This window comes from Nyctereutes procyonoides, unplaced genomic scaffold (genome assembly GCF_905146905.1).
Source record: "Nyctereutes procyonoides isolate TBG_1078 unplaced genomic scaffold, NYPRO_anot_genome, whole genome shotgun sequence".
NCBI lineage: Eukaryota > Metazoa > Chordata > Mammalia > Carnivora > Canidae > Nyctereutes > Nyctereutes procyonoides.
In genome coordinates this window covers 57,295,935-57,319,685 of record NW_026575146.1, presented here as the reverse complement: position 1 = coordinate 57,319,685, position 23,751 = coordinate 57,295,935, and the positions used below count along the sequence as shown (strand labels likewise).

Below are 23,751 nucleotides of genomic sequence, written 5' to 3'. Positions count from 1 at the left end.
CTTATCCTCTGCTGCTCCTTATTTAAAATCTCTTCTTCCTATATAATGCTACAGTCTTTTTCCCCATATTTTCTCACTACCTTTTTCTCCCCTTCATGCAGATTCCCCAGGTTTTTCTTTGCCCCTCCCCCACCTCTTTTCTTATGCTCCCAATAGTTAAACATGCAGTAAAATGTGGCCAACTGCTCTCAGCCCACGGCAGACATCACTAATACCTCCGATGCCCAGAACAGCAGCAGCTGAGATGTCTCTTAATGGCTCTTGGGGGACTGCTGAATAACTTCAAAACCACTCTCCTGGGGGGCAGGGGACAGAATATATGCCTCATGAAGGCATTGGCCTCCCTGCTTCTAGAGTGGGGAGTGGGGTCCCTGGCACACTTCCTTCTGCTGAGCAACCTGGACATAGACTCTCAACCCTCAGGGTATTGGGTGCCTTCTGAGCAGCCCTGCCACTGGCGAGAGGTACCTGCAAGTCATCTGGTCCCCTATTCTGGATGCGAAACCTTCTCTGGAGATCCAAATTGCCCCTAGCTTCACTGTGACGTCAACGCACATGGCTTCAAACATTCTCTCTCCAGCCTGGACTTGTTGTGGAGTTGCCAGTTGTGATTTCCAATATCCTGTTAAATGTCCCAGCTCAAAGTCATCGCTCTTTCCCCAGCAGAGCAAATATTTCTCTCTGGATCTCTCTGTCTCATCAAAGGGCAGCATCATTTCCCCCCAATTATCCAGGCTTAAAAAAAAAAACAAAAAAACAATCTTTAAAATCATGAGTTTCCTTCCTTACAGTCTGGCAGGCCTGCCAGTCACTGTGTGCTTTACCTCTGAAATAGTTCATTCCCCTCTGCTCATTCTCCTCTCTCACAGGCAGGGTCAGATATAATGGCCTCCCTATGGGTTTTTCTTGCCCTCTCTCCTGGGCTCTAATTCATCCTTTACAAAGCGAACGGTTATCTTCTTTCTGCTTAGAAGGAGGAACGCACATTTGTTCTCCCACTTCAGACTTGATGGTCTTTCGATGGAATAGAGTAAAGCCCAGGTTCTCAGGCCTGGCACCGCCTCCAGGGAGTGCCCTACCCTAATCTTTCCCCTCCACTCCTATCCCAATGAAAACCTGCATAAAAACACCGTGCTCCTAATACACAAGGTCACAGAGGGAGGAGCCACTCATTCCCATGCCTCGGTGGGGTGCAGAACCTCAAATTCTCTTCCTCATCCCCCTGTCCTACACAAATCATGCTCCTTTTTTAAGAAACAGGCTAAAATGTCACTTCCTTTACAAAATCCTACATGATTTCCTCCTTTTCTCGTACTTTTTACAATATATCACATGCACTTTTGTTCACTTTTGATTCAATTCTGCTTTGTAGGAGTTTTGTTCTTCTTTTAAAATAGGCCTGAATCTCCTATCAGCCTGAAATCTCTTTGGGAATTAAAAAAAAAAAAAAGGTCCCCTTAATCAAAATGTAAAGGCGTTTAGACTGATGCCTTACCCACCAGTGGGACCCAGAAATCTTGTTGCAATAAAATTAAATCTTCACTCTTTATTCTTCTGCTTTCTCAAAATGGCAGGGCTGATCAAGGAACCATATTGTAAGACTGCTTGAGAAGCTACACAACTATACAGTGAATTAAAATAAGCCAGATACATGGGGCAAAGATTTTGGTTTTGGTTTGCCCTGCTCCAAACCACCTCTATAAACTGCCTTTATTCTATTTTTAAAGTTTACTTAGTTATTTTAAGTCTTCTCTGCACCCAACGTGGGGCTCAAACTCATGACTCCGAGATTGAAAGTGGCGTGCTCTTCAGACCGGGCCAGCCAGGAGCCTTCAAACTGCCTTTATTTTAACTGGTGACGATACAGTCCTGTGTCTTGCTCTAGCTTTGGGAATAAAATGGCCTAAATAAGACATTCAGCCTTGTTGGCCAAAAAGATCCCGCTAACCTGGAAGGTACAACAAAGACCACCCCTCACCTGGCTAAAAGAACAGTGTGTGCAGCATTGTGAACAAGGTGAGGAGGAGGACAGAGAGTGACACTGTCCTCCCCACAAGCAAGGCAAATAAAAAGGGGAGAGAAGCTGACCTGAGTCCTCAAAAGCCTGCGGAGTCCCACTGTTCAGCAGATGGGGGTCCACCAAGAACCCCTTCTTGAAGAGTGGCAGGGCTAGACACCTTCACGAGGTGTATCTTGTATTCCTTCCATCTAAAGCGCTGTCTTGAATTTCTCTAGATGCTAGTCCTCCCAACGTCAAGAGACTCACCTGCTGTTCATCCACCCTGAGCTCCTGTAACCTTTTCAACAAACAGCTGGAATTCATAAGCCAGGAGGAGGTGGGCTCAGTGGGCAAAGGGGCCATAACATCCCCCCCCCCTGCCCAGTCCCTGCAGACTTGGCCTGATGTGCATTTAATAATAAACTGAACATTCGGCATTCATCCGACAAATCTACCAGCCGTGGACCACATGCTAAATCCAAAAACCATGCTCCTTGTCTGTGAGGCTTAGTGTCTCATCTGTAAAATGGGAGAAGTAGTATCTGTTCCAAGTCTGTAATGGGATTAAAACGTGATACATATTTATAGCTCCCAGCCTAGCACTGTCTGGAACAGAGAAGGCAGAAGTGGAGGGACTCCAAAGTCCTGAAAATTCTATGGGAAGGAGTTTGGATTAAGAATTCAGATCTGGCAACTAAAAAGAATGATATTTTCACATCAATTATATCTCAAAGTAAACAAAACCCATTAGTCCTGGGGAAGGGAGTGGGGAGATGGGAGCCCACTTTGTGGTAGTAAAAATGGGCCAACGACATGATGCAGTGAGGTAAAAGCAATTTTGAAAAGAGGGGGGAACAGCCTGTGAAATCTGAAGTGGTAACATAAAAGCCGTGTTTATGGAGAAGCCAAAAACCACTATTCCAGTGTGGGAAGGCATGCCCCCATGTACCCCTTAACGGCCTTCCAAAAAAAAAGGTCAGTCCTTTGGCACAGGGCGCCCTGTAAAGTAGGGTGTTCTTCAATCAAGTGGAAGGACATGCAAATATTACTAACAGCAGGCTGGGGCTTGATGGGTATCAAGGGCTGGGATTTATTGAAACGGCTACAAAAGAGCTCAGCCTTGTAACAGGTTAAAAATAATTCTGAACGTAATAGCACTGAAATAACCCCTGGCCGTGTTTTACTTGGCTACTTCTCCAACCTGGGTACGTGAAGGTCAGGGAGATCACAGGTGATTCTGTTTTCTTTTCCTCACTCTTCTGTAACTTTTTTTTTTAAGACGGGAAAAATGCCTCCCAAAAACACTATTTTCAGCTTTACATTAAAAAAAAGAAAAAAAAAAAAAAGCAAAGCTCCAAGGGTTTTCAGGTGCTGATTATAAAAATGCAGAAAGCTACAACTAAAACAACAATCATCAGAGTCATACATGTAACAAGGGGCACCTGGGTGGCTCAGCTGTTGAGTGTCTGCCCTTGGCTCAGGGCATGATCCTGGGGTCCTGGGATCGAGTCCCGCATCCGGCTCCCTGCAGGGAGCCTGCTTCTCCCTCTGCCTATGTCTCTGCCTCTCTCTCTCTCTCTGTCTCTTGTGAATAAATAAGAAATCTTTTTTTTTTTTTAAGATTCATGTAACAAGATAAAATGGTGGCAAGTAAAACCCCTAAACTGGATTTATTACTTCTATTGCAGAATGCATATTTATGTCCAGGATTCCCCTGCAATGTTGACACTGTGGTCTGCTGGACTCCACAGTATCTTCCTATGGCTTCCAGTAACACCCCATGACATTAGTGTACTGATTTCCTTTTAAGTTAAAATGAAGGCAAATGGATTTGGTCTTGATAATTTGGGCTGGATGGGAGGACTTGATATTCATGTCAATGAGCAAAATGGATCCATTTGGCACCTGTTATGCACACTGCTTGGTAGTGTGCAGGGGATTCAAAAAAAATGAAGGCATGGGTACTTTTTTTTTTTTTAAGATTTTATTTATTCATTCATGAGACACAGAGAAAGAGAGGCAGAGACACAGGCAGAGGGAATCCCACGCAGGGAGCCCGATGTAGGACTCAATCCCAGGACTCCAGGCTTCCCATGTATCATGTCCTGTCAGCACACGGACTCAGTTCCACTCTCTAAATGCTGCAAACAACTGGATTGTCGCAAACACTGTACCACGTACTGAGTCCACCAACATGCTATAGGACCCTGTGTCAAACCTGCATTTTCAAGAGAAAGCCTTCCTAAGAACAAGGAGGGAATCTCTTGCCCATGGCTTTCAGTCCCTGAGAGTTGAGTCTCAGAGCTGAAGCCAGACCAGGGTGAATCTATAGTTCTCTCCAAGATCACCAAAAGCAAAGTCAAAGAAGGACAGGGCAGGAAGGACGGGGCCAGGAAGGACAGGGCCACTCTTCCTCACCCTCCTCCCTCCCGGGGAGGTGAAGTGACTCATCCAAGATGTCACATAGCAAAATGAAGACAGATCTGGAACTAGACCCCTGATATCCTCCTGATGCCTCAGCCCCCACCCTCTTCTTTCCACTAAATTATCAGAGGCAATTTGGAAGACAGGAATAGATCCACTCGCAACCTTGAGAAAGGTGTGAAGCTATCATTTTAAATAATCTTTAGGAAATCTTTAGAAAATACACACACATGGTACAAGGGAAGGACATTTTACAAAACAGCATCCTGGGACACCTGTGTGGCTCAGCAGTTGAGCATCTGCCTTTGGCCTCAGGGTGTGATCCTGAGGTCCTGGGATCGAGTCCCACATCAGGTTCCCTGCATGGCGCCTGCTTCTCCCTTTGCCTATGTCTCTGCCTCTCTCTCTGTGTGTCTCTCATGAATAAATAAATAAAATCTTTTAAAAAATAACCCAGCATTGTGCATTAGGAATATGCTTTCTATAAAGGACTATGGGTACAGTGACCTTCAATATTGTATTTCACTAGGAGTGGCAGAGTAAGCTTTGCCTGGAGCACAGTTTCATGGCCCCATCTACAATTTTTCATGATTCTGACAATCTAACATTCTCTAATAGAAAATAAGAAAGAAGCTCTATAAAAAGCATATGGCCTAGTGCCTAAGATGACCTTCTCTACTGGGCACTTTCTTACTCAAAACTCAAAGTGAAAACCCAATTAATTTAGTGCGTTCTTTTTGTCTTTTAACTTGGAGTTAGATTGGATGTCTCAATCTGGTTTTTGCCCGAAAAGAAAGAAAAGGTTTGAGCTGGAAGGCGGTTGTGAAATCTGTGGTAACTTCCAAGGAATAGCAAGGCTGAAGCATTGAAGCAGTGGTTGTACTTTTGTGTGCATATTTAAGTGATCTTCATCACTGTGCCCTGAAATTAGAACAGCACCTTCAAATTCTTGAGAAGCTCAAGAGCACTTATGTTAGAACTGCATGCCTTTAGAATTCCTTTAAGTAAGAAATCTTTCCATGAAGACACAGATCATTGGAATCTAATGGGAAAGAATGCTGACAATGTCTACCTTGACCCACATTAGCCAAAAAACACAGGATTTGCAGACTCTGCCCAAAGGACACAGACTGCAATCTCTGGCTGGTGTGCTCACTTCATCACAAGTATTTACGGAGTGCTTACTATGCGTGAGGTGCTCCGATGCTGGCATATGGCAATGCACCAGATGGGCTAGGGCTCTGGCTTTCTTGGAGTTTAATACTAGTGGAAGGAGGCAACAAGCTGACCTTTGCATGATAGCAAGGGCCATGAAGAAAATTGATACAGGTCATGTGACAGATACTGGCCAGGCCTCACTGTTTCAGCTAGTGTGGTCAGGAGGGATCTCTCTGGAAAGGGACCACCAGGGCAAGGAGACAGTCACGTGATGATCTAGGAAGGAGGCTTCCTAGAAGTGCAGAGGCTCTGAACTTCTGCAGAAGCCCCATGTGTGAGAGCCACCTAGACAGCAAGCAGAGAAGTTGAGGTTCAAGGGCTGGTGGAGATCAGATGGCCCCACCTCATAGACCACGTTGAAGGGTCTGGGTTTAATCAAACTTGCAATCAGAGAGGGTTTTATGTGGCGGATGGGGGTGGAGGTGTGTTGGGAAGTACAAGTGGAAATAGTGGGTAGGGGGTGACAGGAGTTGGTATTTGGCTTGGAAAGTACCCTCTGACTTCTCTGGGTAACCACCTGAACTGTTGTGAACAAAGAGGAATGCCAGGAATCTGCAAACATCACATGCTCCAGCATCTAAAGGCAGAGGGTGTGCTGTGCTCTATTTTGCTTCCACTGGGGGTCAAGCAGGCTCAGTAGAAACCTCAGGAGCACAGGTGCGGCTGTCAGAGAGGCAAGGGCCTCCCAGCGACAGCTAGGAGTTGAACTCTATGGCCTTCCCCCTGTGCAGGGCATAGAAAAGAAGCCGCCCTTCCCTCCCATGGTAGTCTGGAACCTGGGGGACGGAAAATCCTAAGTAACGTCCCCAGAGGCAGGACACTAAAACTCTAGCATCAAGTAGGATCCACATTGCTTAAACTCTGCTCATTTCTTGAACAGTTAAAGCCCTACAAGTTAGAGCCTCTCACAGTCTATTTTAATCTCTATTAATTCCCATCTGTGTACACTTGGAGACCTGCTCTTGACAAGCTCTTTAAGGTGGCTAAGTGTGCACTATTATCTCTAATAGCATCTCTCAAATCTGGCTCTTAATTGCACTAATAAGGTGGGCACCGTTCCGACGGAAAAGAACAGAAACTTGACAATTAACACTGCTTTCCCCAGTCCGAGCACAGCGTGGCTCAACCTAGTGGGCATTCGATAAAATGGGTGTGGAACGGAATCTGTTTTTTTTTTTTTTTTTAAGCCTCCATGTATGGGCCCACTAATGGGAAAGCCGAAGATGATCATTATTAAAACCAGAGTACAAAGTAAAAGTCAAAGCAGCTTCCTGTGATTTAGGAGGTTGTGGAAGGGACCCTGCAAATCAAAGATAAGGCAACTAACTCGACCCAGGAGGCCCAGAATCACATCCTTCACTGGCAGCTGGGCCAGGACCCCACAGGCGTGGTTCCTGATAGCTGGGTCCCTATGCTCTTCCTACAGGGAAGGATTAAGTAGAAAACCGTCGTACAGAGAGAGCTGATAGCTGAGTGTGTGTAGGCTGGTGGGATTGAGGCGAATAAGCCTATAGACCCCTCACACGGCATATTGAGCAAGGGAACATCTCCTCCCTAATTCCCATTCATGAGTGGGGGATGGGTGCCTCATTATCCACCCGGGGGCCTCTTTCCCTTCTCCTGTCACCCCAAACTCTGTATTCAAGACACACAATGGAAATTTTTTTTTCCTCTTTTACTATTACTTACCAGGTTTATTCTGAGATAATACTTTTTTTGTAAGAGTCAATATGTGTTTGGAATTCTTCTTATATGAACCAGGTTAAATATTACACACTGAAACCTCAGAGAAGTCTATGAAGTATATGCTGTTATTCCCCCCATTTTGTAGCAAAATGGTTACATGAGGCACCAAGGGTCACAAGCTAATTATAATTAGACAGAGTTGGGATTTGAACCTGGATTCATCGGACTGCAAAGCTTACGTTTTTTCATTTTTTAAGATTTTATTTATTTATTCATGAGAGATACAGAGAGGCAGAGACACAGGCAGAGGGAGAAGCAGGCACCCCGTGCAGAGCCCAATTTGGGACTTGATCCCAGAACCCTGGGATCACAGCCCGAGCTGAAGGCAGATGCTCAACCACTGAGCCACCCAGGCATCCCAAGGCTTACATTTTTGGCCATTATCCTGAGCTACTCAGGTACACAGCCACCAAAGTTACAGTTCTGACACCCACCTGGACGTGGACACAGTGATGGTAAAGTCACCCTGCCCTGCCTCTAACTTCCTGACAGGTACCCACCCCACTTCTACCCCATGAATGATGTCATTTCAAAACGTATATCAGTATCAAAACATCACATGGTACGCCTTTAATATATATACTTTTTACTTGTCAAAGATAAACAAAAATTCTTTTAGAAAGATGTTCTTCATGCAGCTTTATTGATCAAAGAAAAAAAAGTATGGGACAGGAACCAAATCTTGATTCAAAAAAGCAGACATATTTCTAAAATCATCTATTTCTCTGCAGGAGTTGGCTCCACATAAAGATAAGGCAAACTTACTTGGGCTTGTAAATATTGGTAAGCCCCATCCAATTTCCCATGGTTGCTTTCCATGCCTGAGTTACATTTCAGTGCTGAATCCCTATTTCAAAGGATAGGACTCGAAACCAGAAATTCCATGCGTCACAGTTTTAAAAATTGAGCAAAACAAGTCTCTCCTGCTTCTCAACCTTGAATATTTATTTTAGTTGGCCCTCGGAGGGTTCTTTCTTCTACTGGACTTAGCCTGCTGGATTTTGACAAAAAGCAACATATTAAGGTCCAATCGCTGTGAAAACAATCTATCCAGTGGATTTAAAGATAAAATAAAAATTGCTGAAAAGTTACCAAAATTCATTTACTGTCAATTATTTCCCCAAACAGTTCAACCTCTTGCCACTAATAGGTTCAGTACCTCCTTCCTGAAGTGCTGAAGAACTAGGAATTTGGCAAAACCCAAATCTATTTTCTAGGTCCTTAGCTCTCCCTTGTGTATAAAAACGGAAATGCAGCTTACTAGAAATTTTGCCCCCGTAGATCTAATGACCCAATTTTAAAAGCTTAAAAATGCTATTTGATAAAAGGGGGAAAAAAATCAATTTTTATGTCTTATAGCAAAAAGCAAAGAAAGATTACTTAAAGTGACAAAACAAAAGCAGCAAAATATTAAAGGCATTCTGTATGTTACACTTTTGCTAAAGAATCCTGAAAAACAAAAACAGACAAGAAAATCTTGTCAGTATAAGATATTATAGGAGAAAAGGACATTTCACAGCATCACAGATGCTCTTAGCTGTGATTACAGTTAGAAATTTCCAGCCCCTGTCTCTGATTTCAGGCTGGATTGTATTTAATCCAGCCCCAACGCAGGATTTCTAGGGAGAAAAATCCTCTTCGGATGGGTGACAAGACATTTTGCTATTTCTCATTGTGTTTTCAACAGAATTTCAAATGTTTTGTTTGAAATACCAATTTCTTTAAACTTTCTTGGTTCCCAGCTCTTTGTGACTACCTCTTCATGAATTTCTCTGTCTCTTTCCCATGTAGGTTTTGGCACAGGCTGCTTGGGATGGAAAGCCAAGGAGGGGATCTTATTCTGTATTTGCATCCTGGGGTTATGTAGCTTTTTAAGACACCCAGGTAAATTCCCTTGAGAAGTGTTGCATTTTACTTACTGATTACTCCTACTCCTGTATGGTTTAAGACTCTCTTACTGTTTCCTCCACTTTGAGCTGTTAGAAGGAGATAACCCCCAAATCTTTTTAGGGGTCAGGAGACAGGACCAGGAAGTCACCACTCAGACACAGTCTTCATGGGGAGCTTGGGCTCTTACTTGACAGACTAGTTGAGGAAAATGAGAGTATTCCCTATGCTTCCCTTCCTTGAGGTCCGTCTTGAAATCCTAAACCTTCTAAAACCAGTTGCATCCATCCCTAGATTTAAAGATGTGAGGAAGCAGCGCTTATCACCATCACTTACATAACTTGGTTGGGGGCCCAACTGTCCAGGGCACTGCAAACACAGAAGTAAGTTCCTTCATCACCAGGAGCTTATACAGAATACTAAAAAGAGCATCCTCGTCCTCATGTATGAGGACTGCACGGAGAGACACCCAGCAAATAAGAAGGACCTTTCCGAATTACAGTTTCGAGACATCACATCCACGATGAAACAAAAGTGTCGTCTTCAAAGTTCATTCTTCTATCTGGCTAGCAATTAAATATTACACGGAACACATAATTTAGTTTGCATTCCAATTATCTTCCAGTGCTGTAGGGTACAAATCACTCACTCGGCAATTAAATAAATTCTGAGGTGTCACTAAATGTTTTAAGGAAAGGAAGGGATTCTGAAGTTGGCAGAAGGACTGATGCAAGAGGAAGAATAGAAAAACAACCAAGTACTCCAGCACTCACCCTGAGCCCAGCTTTTAGCTTTGCAATCACCCCAATCTTACAGAGCCCCTGCCCCGATAAAGACTGCAATATTAGAGACATCGCAGTGCACACATGGCTGGAGTTCAACCGGAAAACCTGTCCCACTGGGCTCATCAGACATCTGCCAATTTAGACCGATGGAACGCCTGCTCTCACATATAAAGACACGAACATATTTTTTTCAAGAAATTAACAACATGAGCCAATTATTGTGTATGTGCAAACACATGCGTGAGCATGCACACCCATAGTACGTGGTGTAGCACTGTTATCACCTTGGGTTCACCATGGGAAAAGCTACAACATGCTAAGGGATATCATATTTTTAAAACCACATTTACATTTCTCTTTTAAACTTTCTAGAGGTGCTATTCCCTGTTCAGGGGAGCCACCCACTGCCTTCAGAAGGATTGGGATAAAGTTGGTATGCAAAGGAAAGAAACCAAAGGCCACCAGTGCCTCCCCAACGGCGGATTTATGAGCCCACCATCAGAGAGCAGTCTCAATCAGGATTTGGTGAGGGAGAGGGGTTTCCTCACTTCCAAAGGCTCTTTGTAATCTAGAGCTATGTCTGAGGCACAGGACTCCTCAGAGCCGCTAGATGCCACCGTGCTGCACCCTATGGCGGGGCCACAAGTGTACGGGAAGTTGCTATCTGTATGTGACAGGAAGGCAGGGCAGAGAGCCTTCTTTCTCAGCGGGAGTAAAGGGGTAGAGAGGTAAGAGGTCAGGCCTGAGGATATTGCCACCTGTTGTATAATCAAGAATTTGTCTGGTCTTTGTCCTGGGTTGCTGGCATGGAGCTTCTAAAGCCCTCGGAATTTCCTGAGTGGTAAGCGGTGTCTTTGTTATGCTAATGAGGTGACCAAGGAGGGCCCCTAGAGGGCTTCAGGATGGGGGCAGTCACCAGAAGGACCAACCACTTGAGTAGGTGGTTGGGCTGTTGAGCCAGGCGGGCCTGGGAGGAGCTGGGGACTGGGGAAGGAGTCCGATCATCCAGCTGATTATTTTTTTATTTTATTTTATTTTATTTTATTTTATTTTATTTTATTTTATTTTATTTTATTTATTTTATTTTATTTTATTTTATTTTATTTTATTTTATTTTATTTTATTTTACTTTTTACTTTACTTTCTTTTCTTTTTCCAGCCAGTGATTTTAATCATTTGTGCCTACATAGTAATGAGCCCTGGATAAAAACTCTGGATGCTGAAGCTCAGTGGAGGGAGCTTCCTGGTTGGTGCACATACTGCAGTGTCAGGAGGGTGATGCACCCTGATTCAAACAGGAGGGGGATCTCTGTCTGCTTCTTAGACCTCGTGCTATGCACCTCTTCATTTGCTGGTCCTCCTGACTTGTGTCTTCAGTAATAAAACTGTAACCACAAGTAGTGCTTTTCTGAGTTCTATTTATCATCATAGCCAATTAACTGAAACCGAGGGAGTCATGAGAACCCCTGAATTTATAGCCAGTCAGTCAGAAGAGCCGGTGGCCAGGGGACTCCCAGAGTGTGGCTGGGGGGTGAAATAAGCACCGTCTTGCTGGCGCCTGAGCCCCTTTAACTTATGCGGTCTGTGCCAACTCTGGGTAGTTAGTGCCAGAAGTGAACCTGGTTGGGGTTGAAATGAATACTCGCCTGTGAGGGCCCCTAGGTGGTGTGTTAGGGGGTAGGTGCAAGGAGCAAGAGGAATGAGATCCTAAAAATGCCCAGAAGTAGATTTTCTGTGAGGCTAATAAAGTGCAAACTTCAAGACTCTCACCTGACATGCTCCTCTTAAGGCTCTGGGAGGGTCCTTGATGATGTGTTCACATAGCCAGACACAATATGCAAAAAGTAAGACATTTTTGTCTCACTTGTTTTAAAAAGCTCCCTCACCCACCCAGCCACAGAGTCTGGGAACTTCAGTCTTGACAACCCCCTGGTGGTGACTCTGCCATTGTCGAGAAATGGGGCTAGGCTCTCTTGCCTGTTCTAGCACGGTGTGAAGGAAGCAGCCAAGACTTTTTGCAGATTCTCAAGCAGAGCACAGAAAGAGCTGGGTGTGCTGTGGCAGCACCAGAAGGGCTGGGGGTCCTCACAAGACCTCAGAGTGCAGGAGAGCTGCCAACCTGGAGATGGAGCCGGGACCCCAGACTGCAGTAGCAAGGATCATGGAAATCTCCCAGGGAATGAGATGGGACCAGATCAGATGCACGTCGAGACCTCCAGGGACAGGCCAGGCCAGTAGCCCTGCACCGAACCTAGCAGAGACCCACAGGACAGCGGGAAACCAGGGCACCAGCCCCCAGGGCCATGACAGAACACCAGCTTCTACCATTTTCCAGATGCCAGTTGGGAAGGAAGATGGAACTGCAGCCCCCAGGAGAGGAAGAGAAACAGCCCATGAGATACACGAGTGCTGACCTGACAACCCCCAAAAGATAAAGATAACCCCCATTAACTTGAGACTGGCTAACACCAAAGAAATCTAAGTTTCCCTCAATGGAAAACAGGGATTTCAGAAGAACTTTTAAAAAACTTTTTTTTTTAATTGAGCTATGTTTGAAATTGTGATCCTTCTCATTTAAAACAACATTATGAATACAGAAAAATTTTAAGATCTTCCAACTAAACAGATTGTCTAAAGGTCACTGTGGGAATTTTTAGCATAATAGGATTATAAAATAAAACCTGTTTGTGATAAAACCATAATAAAATTTTCAAGGAAAGTGGCCATTTCACTTAAATTTAACCTAAGTGTTCTGAGGCAGAGACTGCTAGCTAGTCACCAGAATCTTATTTTCCTGGGCTGATGGCCAGACCACATTTCCTGGTCTCCCTTACAGCCAAGTGTGGCCACACGACTGAGTTCCAGCCAATGGGACATGAGCGGAAATGACAGGGGACCGTGCAGGCCTGGCCCATCCAAACCCCACACCCACCACTCTGTGCTGCCTCCCCCACTTCCAGCCTCACCAGGATGCAGATGAAGAAGTTGGCAGAGGCTCTGTCAGCCTGGACTCTTGAGAGTCTGGACATGGAGAGTAGCTGCCCCCACGAACCATCCACCTTGGCTTTTTTTTTTTTTTCCACCTTGGGCTTTTATGGGAGGAGTAAGTCTACTCATTTTTTCGTAGAGGCCCATGAGTTGGGTATGTTTCAGTCCAGCCGTGGCAGCCGTGAATGTTCCCCTAGGCTATCCTCTTGCACATCAATCTGGTGCTAATTCAATGTGGCAATCAATGGGCACTTACATGGAATTCCTAAGTTCTAACAAGATCCACATTACTTGCTACTAGGAAACTACCAGGAATGCCAGGAAACTGGATTTTGAGCTGTGACCAAAGAGTGAGCACGGCCATGTGAGAGCACAGAGAAAAGTTCAATTACTATTTATTTGTGAAGGTGCCATGGATGTGGCGGTGATGGAGCTGGGCCTGGGAGGATGAGAGAAGTTCAGGAGGAGGAGGAAGAGGAGGGTGGGGAAGTTCATTCCAGGCTGAACATGAGTCCTCATGTTTGATCCAGTGGGACGTGATGCTAACGACAGAAAAAACAGGGCTCTGTTCACCCCAGGAAGCAGAATCCAGGCCAGTGAGGAACAGCAGATGAGGAAAGAGGATTCGGTTCAAAGCGGAGAGGAAGGAACTGTCGGGGCTGACCCCAGATTGGAGGCCCTATGCAGACAAAAAAGGCAGAGCGTTTCCCTGAGGGGTGACCAGCCTCTTGGCACTGGGGCTGCGGAGGATGCGGTTTCAAGCAGGGGATGGGTAGCTGCTCCATTCAGCTGCCTTCCAGCTCTGGGATGCTCTGTAACTCCCAAGCCTCTGCCAAGCAGGCTTTGTGCATCATTGCCAGGAGAGAGAAGAATTATTTTAGCCCTGTTTCCGCATTTCTTTCACGACCATCTTTGCCATATTCCCTTTCAAGGCTGTGTTGGCTGGGTCCACTCGGCACATTCAATCATAAGCCAGTAGAGAACATCTTTTCCCATCCAGGCTCGCGAAAACCCCTTGAATATAATGTTATTACCAAGAAAAAGCTTAGTAGGCTGATATTGAACAGGATTGCTGCTGGTGAACAAAAAAACAAATGACAGGAAGTATCTATTTTGAACGCCTTGGCCATGGGGCCTGCTGCATTGATGGCGGGTCCCGGTTGACAACAAGTTATTGGCTCCTACCAAATATGGACAGACGATTTTCCAAAGAATGGATCACAAAAAGACATGTTACAACAGAGCTGCACCGAGAACAGTTTTGTCCTTCCTGGGTGGCTTCGTATCTCGCGATACACCACAGCGTGAACATGAATTTCACGGTGTCATTTTGAAAAACAAACTAGTTTTCCATTTTTATTTATTTATTTTATTTATTTATTTATTAAGATTTTATGTATTTATTCATGAGAGACCAGAGAGAGGCAGAGATGTAGACAGAGAGAGAAGCAGGTTTCCTGCAGGGAGCCCAAAGTGGGACTCGATTCCAGGACCCCAGGATCACGACCTGAGCTGAAGGCAGATGCTCAACCACTATGCCACCCAGGTACCTAGTTTTCCAGTTTTAGATGTGTATGCTAGAGGTGAAAGGAAGTCTGGTGGATCATGAGAAAGAGAGATGCTATCCTAACATTATGGTAAATGAGGCAATTTTCACGTTCCTCTTAAAAGTTATCACTGTATTTCACAAACATTCGTCAGGTCCCTACTATGTGCTAGGCACTGCGCTATTCATTAGTGACCTATGCTGAAAGAAAAAGGGAACACATGAGATATTCCAACTTGGAAACTTTCTAAGATCATGTTATTTTTCTTAAGGGCATTTCCCAACAATTATTTTTTAAAATGGTGGGTTCAGCTACTTTCTTGCCTGATAAACAAGGTTATTTTGCCTGTAGTATCTGGAGAGTCTACCTATAAAGATTGACTTTGCACGTTTTGGCCTGGATCGTTGTATCCTCTCCTGTAATAGGACTCCAGGTACTTAATTTATTGCTTAAATAAAAGAGAAAGGGAAAGGGAATTTTCTTGAGCTCAGAAATGATTATTAGACAAACACAAAACCCGTCACATTATAGAATGAGTCGTAATTATGCAGCAACATCCTTACAACAGGGAAACAAAAGAAATCCATAAAACCATGCTCTGGGACCATGGGAATATTTGGATACAATGGTAGGATGGTCACACGGAAGTCAGATTTCACATGCCATCGTTTGGCCATAAACATGAGCAAAGCTCTCTTTGTCTCTTTCTTTTTCCAGCCTTTTCAAAATTCAGGTCATGTCTCTCTCATCATATAGCATCCTGAGTAAATCACATTTCAAGTGGAGCCAAGACCTGTCCGCCTTTGATAACCAATCTCAAAAATACTTCCCAGTGCTTTTCTACCTACCCACCCTCTTATGTCCTAGGTCCTAGAAGCCGTGGTTCACAAAGCTCGGGGGCCGCATCCCCTTTCGATAAAGCGAACAACTCACAACCACAGCTTCTGTTTTATTTGGTTTTCACCCCGAACGAGCTGTTTCCGGCGCACATCCTCTGGTCCTGCTCTACCCAGGGTCCCAGAGTGCCGTCAACCACCGGTACTAGGTCTGCGCCCTGTCAGGCCAAGTGGGGCGAAACCTCCAAAGGGAAGCTTCTCGGCGGCGTTCACACCTGTCACTCCTTGGGGGCACTGGGATACTTCTCTGCTCCCTGGGCGACATTCTGAGATTTCATCCCTAGGGCAAAATGATAAATCACCATCTTCCAAAAAGGGTGGCGGAGCCCCCAAACTACAGAATAACATTTCCAAGCATCAGCGACCCCAGCCTGGGCCTGTGACAGACAGATCCAAAGAGCCAAAATTGAGCACACAAATGCTTCAGCTCTCACAAGTTCTTATTTCTAGCCAGCTGTGTGACCTGGCGTAGTCACTGAACCTCTCTGGGCCACAACTACTCTGTCTGTAAAACCAGGAGAATACAAAGATACCTTCCAGCTCTAATTTCCTTGGGCCACAACTCCTTCAAACCAAGAGTACAAAGACACCTTCCAGCTCTAATTTCTTTGGGTCTAGGAAATAACAATGCAGCTAGAAAAAACCTCTGTCTCCAAACTATCTCTGCTAGCCTTGAAAAAGTAAAACTCTGATTAAAGACCACAAAATTGAAGGGGGAACAATCAGAAAGATCTCTAAGGCCCCCTTCCACATTTTGATTCTAACTCTGACAGGGATGCAAGACCAGGCAACTGGTCATAAGACGTGAGCAGTCTCATTGCTTCCAACGGCCAACGCTGCCCTCGCAAGACAGTCTTCGTCATAACTCAAGGCCCTGCCTTGGAACAGAAGGAGTCCACTGCAACAGTGAGATGACCTTCCCTGGGTTCAAGAGCCCCTTCTGCTTTCACTCGCAGCTTGCTCCTGGGCCCCAGATTGCTCAAGCCGGCAGGTGCATCCACCTGGCCAGGACAGGTAAGAAAGCCACTACCTACCCTCAGCCACTGCTTCTCCGTGAGGGCGTCGCTGTAGTCCACGTCCCGGCGCTGGCGAGACCCCCTGCCAAATATTTTCTCCTCCTCTTCTTCACACGTGAGCCGCTCCACTTCGGCGTCATCCTTAATAATCCAGGAGGGCAGCTCATCTTCCTCCATCAAGCGGGGCTTCCGCTTCGGGTTCCGGGCGTCTTCCCGCCGCCGGTCCATGTCCATACGCTGGAGGCATTAACAAAAGTTTTTCACCAGTGGGAAAAGGGGATTCTGCACAGCATCGATTTCACAGCACACAAAACTTGCACGAGTCACCTCCTTATGGTTTCAGGGTCCCTTTCTGCTTTTCCAATAAAGTCTCTCTATCCTGGCTGACTCGTTCTGGCTCATTCCTCAAGCAGGCGGTCCCCGCAGAGATTCTGTAAGGTAAAAATCTCTTCTCTCCCTTCTCCCACCCCATACCCCATCTTTGAAATGCATGCATTTAAAATACACTCTTTAAAGAGTCCTGTGCTTGGTTTGTGTGCACGCAATGCTCCCCCTTAAGTAGTGGTGAGAAACGTCCAATTGGGGATGTATTTCAAAAAATATGAGCCCTGGAGATAGAATTCACTGCTGCCCTGGCATAAAAGTACTCTTCGAGCATGTAAAAGAGAAACTTCATTAAGAAAACTTCCTTTTACTCAATAGGGCTCATGCTTTTAATTAGACAACCAGGAAAAAATGTCAGCGGCCCAAGTTGTCACTGTAGAGCGGCCACCCTCAGACTTGGACATGCAGGCCCATTAATGGCTTGATTAGTCATTCGGCCATGGGTGTATTGAATTTTCGGTGCACCGTGGGCTCTGTGAAAGGAATGTCCTTCAACTCTCCAGCTTTTTTTTTTTTTTTAAAGTTTGGCCCCTACAAAAATGGTATAGCACCTGAAAAGAAGCTCAGATGCAATCTCATTGCAACTCATCAGGTTATAAGGGACGTGTCTCCCTTTCATTCATTTTCATAGACTTCAAAATGCTGACGTCCCCACCTCTTGCTTTATTTTTTTAAAAGTCCAGTGCACTTGTAAGTAAATTAAGTGCCACACACTTGGCTCTAACTCGTTATCAAACAATCTGATAGCCTAAAAAAGCAAATCAAACCTGCACTGAATCGCTGCATATGTTAGTTACACATATGTTATATATACATATATCGCTTGCTACAACCGAATAGACCATTAACCATTAAATGATTTACCTTTCCCCTTTCTTCGTTCGGTTCTACCGTAATGAAACAGGGATTCAACATAACCTTTTCTTAAGAACTAAAACCGGCAACAAAATATAAATGAACTTTCTCTTCAAATCCAAACTTGACCTCTAAGATCAACATAGATATTCGAGTTCAAAGTCCCTTAAACTAGGCTTCAACATTTTTGGAAATCATTATATTCCCAAGATGGGCCAGGCCTGCAGCTTGGGGGAGCCCCATTGGTAGATAAATGTGGCCATCCTGTTCTGTCATGTGCTATAGTTAGCTGGAGAGGCTGTTCTTAATCCTGACTCCTAATGCTCTGGTATCAGAAATGGGATCCACCAAACTTGCACTGGTAGCACACAGAATGCCTTGCTGACAATGCAATCTGCAGAGGGGCTTCTCAGAGTGACCTCCTAACAGTACTGTAGATTGCTAATAAGAAAGAAAAAAAAAACATTTTTTTGGTTAACGTATTCCACTGAGATGACAAGATACTGCCACTTTAGTTTTTGGTTTGACCACTGCCATTACTTATATCAAGAACTGCTAAAATGACTTAAGCCATGTATTTGTCTACAGTTGGGAACAGAAATCTTTTCTGACATAAAAATAAAAAATCGGTATCAAAAATAAAAAGCAAATTGACATAAAAAATCTGATATAACAAAACAAATTGCACTTGCTTTTTTTTTTTTCTTTTCGAAAAGGTTGATGTACTTCTTAATAAGCTTAAAGTTCTGATGGTTGCATCTCTTCCCAGAGATTTCTACTTGCAGAAGACCAGCACAAAATCCGAAGTTGATATTCAAGTAAGACTAATTTACAATTCAGGTACGACGTGAATATATTTGGCTTAAGACCTGATAATAAACGTTGTGCTAACAAGGACAGTTATTTTTAAAAAGTACTTCTTGCCTTTGTAGGGAACATAGCAGTTTAAAGTTTCATGCTTGTACGGTATCAGAATGTTTCACATTCATACCCTGATGTGTCAAAGATCTTTTTAGGTAAAATTCATAGGGGATCAGAGTGAACGATAACGGTTTCTGAAGTCCCATGTTTAGAAGAAAATTAGAAAAATATTCAAAAGAAAGGTCTTATTTTAAAGAGATTGCTTGCTTGATGTGTGTTATTTAACTACAGTATCTAAGATAAATCATAAACTTATATTAAATTTTACATAGAGAACTTTTTTTTTAATAATAAGGGATAAAAAGGTTAAATATATGAAATCCAATCTAGCTTGCTTGTGTCTCACTGAACCTTTTCATCAGAGTAGTTGGCAAGGATTCAAATTTGATTTCCTGACCCCTGGTGGAGGTGCTAATGCACAGTGAATTGGCCAAAGGCAGCAGGCTGCTTAGATTTAAAACAACAACAACAACAACAAAACAACCAAACCCCAAATTTGTATAATCCAAAAATGGGAAGTGAACCATTAGGAAACAAGCAGAACATGCCCGAAATCAAGATGCCTATAAAAAAGTGCTCCCTAGCCAGCTTCACTTGTTCTAAGCCTGCTCTTTGCATGATAAAATAGTCCCAAATTAAAAGAAAGCTGAGCCTCAGCCAGACATTCAAATTTTTTTTTCCCCTGAGGCTTTCAATTTCTACAAATCCCCAGCCCAAAAGTCAGAAAAAGAGAAGTACTCTTTTTTTCCCCTCACTTTGGGGCTGCTGATGGAAATCTCCATCTCGGGGCCTAATCTAATTTGTATAATGACAGGCAGCTTATCCGTTCTTGGGGACTCAAGAGTATCTGAGGCTGTGGCCATGCTGCCAATCAGTGAGCAGCCAGCGAAGCTGCAGACCCATTGCCCCTGTGTCAGGAATCTACAGTAATCTACATTGTAATAAGAAATCCACAGTGTAATAAGTTCCTCAAGGAGAGAAAACATATCTGCTTCCTATGTGTATCTCTAATGTCCCTCAGTAGAGATCAATCTATAAAGGTGGTGACCAACAGAAATTAAGAGTTAAGAAATTTAGGTTCCAGGAACACCCTGCATTGGCCATGCTGTTACATGACCCTGTTGCATCATTTCTATCCAAAATGGACCACCCTGAGGAGGGTTCACTTAGGAAGGGCGGGAGTGCACATCTCAGGTTAGGAATTATTCCCACGTCTACCTAAGCCCTGAGAAAGAATTAAGTGTCTTTTATACTGGAATTGTTATGTGTGGACACAACCACTGTTCCCTAGACAAAAATCACAAAGTCACAAAAATAACGTAAGCCACCACACAGCTGGAGTTCCCTTCTCAGACTGTCTGCACTAAAAAGCCAGAGGATGCAAAAATCCTGTGGGTCGTATCTGGCCCAGAGTCCTATTTAGTTTGGCCTGCAGTATTAGATCATAATAAAAAATTGAATTTTAGCTGCAAACATTTTGAAATGCAGAAACTGCACATGAAAAACCGAGATTCCCAGCTTCTCTTGGAAATTTAGAATTCCTGGCTACATGGGGCTTAGGGCTCCATCCCCCTCAGGCAATGTGGCTCCAGTTCATCACAGCCACCCACCCATCCACTCCTCCACTTGCTTCACTCCTGCAAACTGCTTGTCTGATGCCTGAGGGCATCAAACAGGGGGCGGGTGTCTGATTTGGGGGTGTGAGGCATTCAAGCCACAGAGCAGTTACAGTCCACATTTAGTCACTCATCCCGCAATCACATGAAATGTCAGCAAAATCAAAATAACTGATGGCACCGGAGGGAGCCTCGCAACTTTCTATGTCCTGCCTCACGCTGACATCTTTGCAAGGCCTAAAATTTTACAAGTACTGCCATCCATCCAATCAGTATTTGTTAAGCAAGTACTATGTGCCAAGAACTGTTCTGAGCATCGGGGATGCAGAGATAAATAGTTATGCATATGCCTTAAGGATGCAGCAAAATTTCACTCCTGAGGGCCTCCCTCGCTCACCAAGGGGCTTGCTCCTGCACAGCCGGACCTTGTGACAGTCCACACACATAAATCAAATGCGGATTTCAGCAGATTACACATGACCACATAGCACACGACATCAAGGTTGAAACCACGGGTATTAAATCCTCAAAGGTCAAGGTTCTTTTCTATCTGTCCGGACCAGGGAAATCCAACCACTGTCAATCTTTCAGTGAAGGCGACACCTTGATGTGCATCTGGAAAGTTCCTGTTCCCTTCGGTAAGCTCTCCTCAACATGAAGGAGAGGCTCGACCCTGTTGTCTGGTTGGTATCCACTCACCCCACAGACAGCATAATATGTGTTTTGATCCAGTAAGCAGACTGGGAGGGAATGGTAGTAAACTAACCTACGGGAGGAGCAGGGCAGGTTTCCTGAGTGACGCTGGCCTGGAATCCCAGATGAGCTGGGCAGGGATGGGGGTGGTGAGGGGTGGGGGGAGAGGGAGGATCTGGGGCGAAGCTGTGGACCACATGGCCTGCCCAGAGGGCACAGCTGCTACTGAGCCCCAGCCAGTGGCTTCCATATAGGGACACGGGCCTGGTATTGCCCATTCTCATTTTCCAAGAGAAGCCGGAAATCAGGAATCTTTTTACGTTGGCAACAAATCTGAAATTTCAAAAAAACACTGCGTGGGCCAAACCAAATATGTCTGCAGACTAAATCCAGCCAGTTTGCAGCCTCTGGACCAACGGAAAGACACAGGCTTTGCAAGCAAAATCCCGCCAGGGCACGCAGGCTCCAGACATCTCATGTTAACAGAAAAAGGTGCGTGAGCTTCTATGATATTACCATAAAGAGATCAAATTCTTCTTCTCGCCGGGCAATCATCTGGTTCAGAGTCTCGTCATCTGGCACTTCATCTTCTTCCTGGGGTTAAGAACAGAATGACTTAACAGGCTTCAAGGTGGGGGGGGGCGGTGCGGGGGCCTCGGGCAAGTGGGGCGAGGTACAAAGGGGTAAAGTGCATCTGTCCTGCAGATCACAGGGATCCCTTTCTCAAGCCAGAAAGAAAAGAGAAAGGTCACTATCATTATTTTGCAAGCTATTCCGACAGTCTTGCCAGAGAAAAATCTGTTTAGAAAAGAAACATGGTACATACACTCTGAACAATCCTGTTTTTTTGGGGTGTGGATCTTGATTCCATGACTTTTAAAACAAAGATACTTAATGTCTTCCCGCCTCAATGACCTCATCTGTAAGATGGGTGTGACATTCACTTTGAAGAGAAGTCCTAAGAGTTAAGTAAGGAAATGAACAGGAGGAAGTGCCTAATGTAAATCCTTCTATCAGTTTAAATCCACATGTAAGTGCTTATTTTCAAAGCCTTACAAAAACCACACATATGTGGAAGCTTGTGATGAGGCATGCCACAAGACCTTAAAAATCATATAGATAGGTCAAATGTAGAGCTTTTAAGATAGGTTTAATCAGTGTCTTTCAGTAGGAATTATTATTCTAATGGTTAAAGCTGCAGATGGGACACCTCTGACTGTATCCCTAACAAACCTCCCACCAACTATGCTTAATTTTAAAAAAAAAAATCTCTGCAAATTCCTCAGAAACCAAGTTCTCAAGTTCTCTAGACATGTGATGACTTCCATCCTTGAAGAAAAACATGACTTTAAAAGTTGGGCAGAGGCTACAGAACTTACCTTCCAAAATTATTTTTATCATATGCTGGCTAAGCGTGTTGAAAATCAAATGGAGAATTTCAGGGTATTAGCAAAACCCAGAACTTCAAACATCCAATTTCCCAGATTATACATTCAAAACGAGGCACCTTGTTCTAGAAACAGTAGGAGTGTGTGAGCAGCTTAAATGAGATAACTCTGGCGCTTCCCAAGATAATGTCTTTCGGACTGTGTTAGAAATGAATGCATTTCCAAAAAGCAAAAATCTAATGATTCAAGCTAATAATTACTTGTAAAAATCTTTCTATTCTAGTTCATCTCTAGACTGATTACAGTCGATTTGTCTTGATACTGTATTTCATCTGACAAAGACTAGCTGACAGTGGGCTGATACTTCCCCATACAAAGAATCTGGTTAACAGATCCTTTGGTGAAAAGGTGGCTGCTTTGCCCACTCTATCTATACCCAGAACCGCATGGGATCCACTCATTGCCTACACAACGGGGGCCTTGGACCTCCCTGTGCTGAGGATGAAAAGATTCTCTTGTAAACTGGCAAGAAGCCTGCCTGCAGTGGCCTGACCTTCCAGAGACTGGAGTGGCTGGGAGGTGGGCAGAGTCTCTTCCTGGGTTCTCTGTGCCTCACTACTTCATGGCCTGTCAGCCCTGCAGACAGGGGCCTCAATATTTGTGCCAGAGCCCTTGACTGCAGTCTATCAATGTCCCCAAACATCTTCACATCCTGACACAGGACGCCCAGAAAACGGTACCATGTCTGACATATTGATAGTCTGGAAGGCGCGAGAAGCCCCAGCAAGGCTGCTGGCAGTGAGAAGCAAGTGGACCTGGACTCTGCTCCAGTCCAGCCCTGCTGGCCCCCAGGGTGGGGAGACACTGGCATCTCCCCACAATCTAGGAAGGCTGGAAAGCTCCAGGCTACCACACACCCCATTGAACCCAGGCCAGCTTCTGTTTCCACAAGGCCTACGTAAAACAAATAAAGCAAAAACACAGCCGAGACCTTGGGCTGGGTGTCAGCTCTGCCCACACCTGCGTCGTGATGATATGTATCAGGCACTCCCCTCTTTTATTTTTTAAATTTCTGGGTGTATACACAGTAACAAAAAAAATCACCCAAAAACCTGCTTCTAAATTTGTACCAAATACTCAGTTTCAAGAATCAAGCCTGTATCAACTATTCAATTTTAAGAATCGGAGTGGTGAACTATTCTTGATCAAAATTTTTATTTATTTATTTTTATTATTTTTAAAGACTTTATTTATTTGAGACAGAGACAGAGAGAGCACAGGAGCAGGGGGGAGGGGCAGAGGGAGAAGCAGACTCTTCGCTGAGCAGGGAGCCCAACTCAGTCTCGGTCCCAGGATTCTGGGGTCACAACCTAAGCTGAAGACAGAGG

The 23,751-nt window shown here is 44.5% G+C and overlaps 1 protein-coding gene across 5 annotated transcripts in view; it reads right to left on the bottom strand.

Moving 5' to 3' along the window:
• Positions 1 to 23,751, bottom strand: part of SMARCA2 (SWI/SNF related, matrix associated, actin dependent regulator of chromatin, subfamily a, member 2) — a 174,301-nt gene that overhangs the window by 50,442 nt on the left and 100,108 nt on the right. For all 5 annotated transcript variants that reach the window (XM_055309673.1, XM_055309674.1, XM_055309675.1 and 2 more), the window contains exons 26-27: positions 21,492 to 21,569; positions 16,525 to 16,743 (exon numbers count right to left, since the gene is read on the bottom strand). In XM_055309673.1, coding sequence (XP_055165648.1) covers positions 16,525 to 16,743; positions 21,492 to 21,569 — 297 coding nt within the window. The remainder of the gene's footprint in view (positions 1 to 16,524; positions 16,744 to 21,491; positions 21,570 to 23,751) is intronic.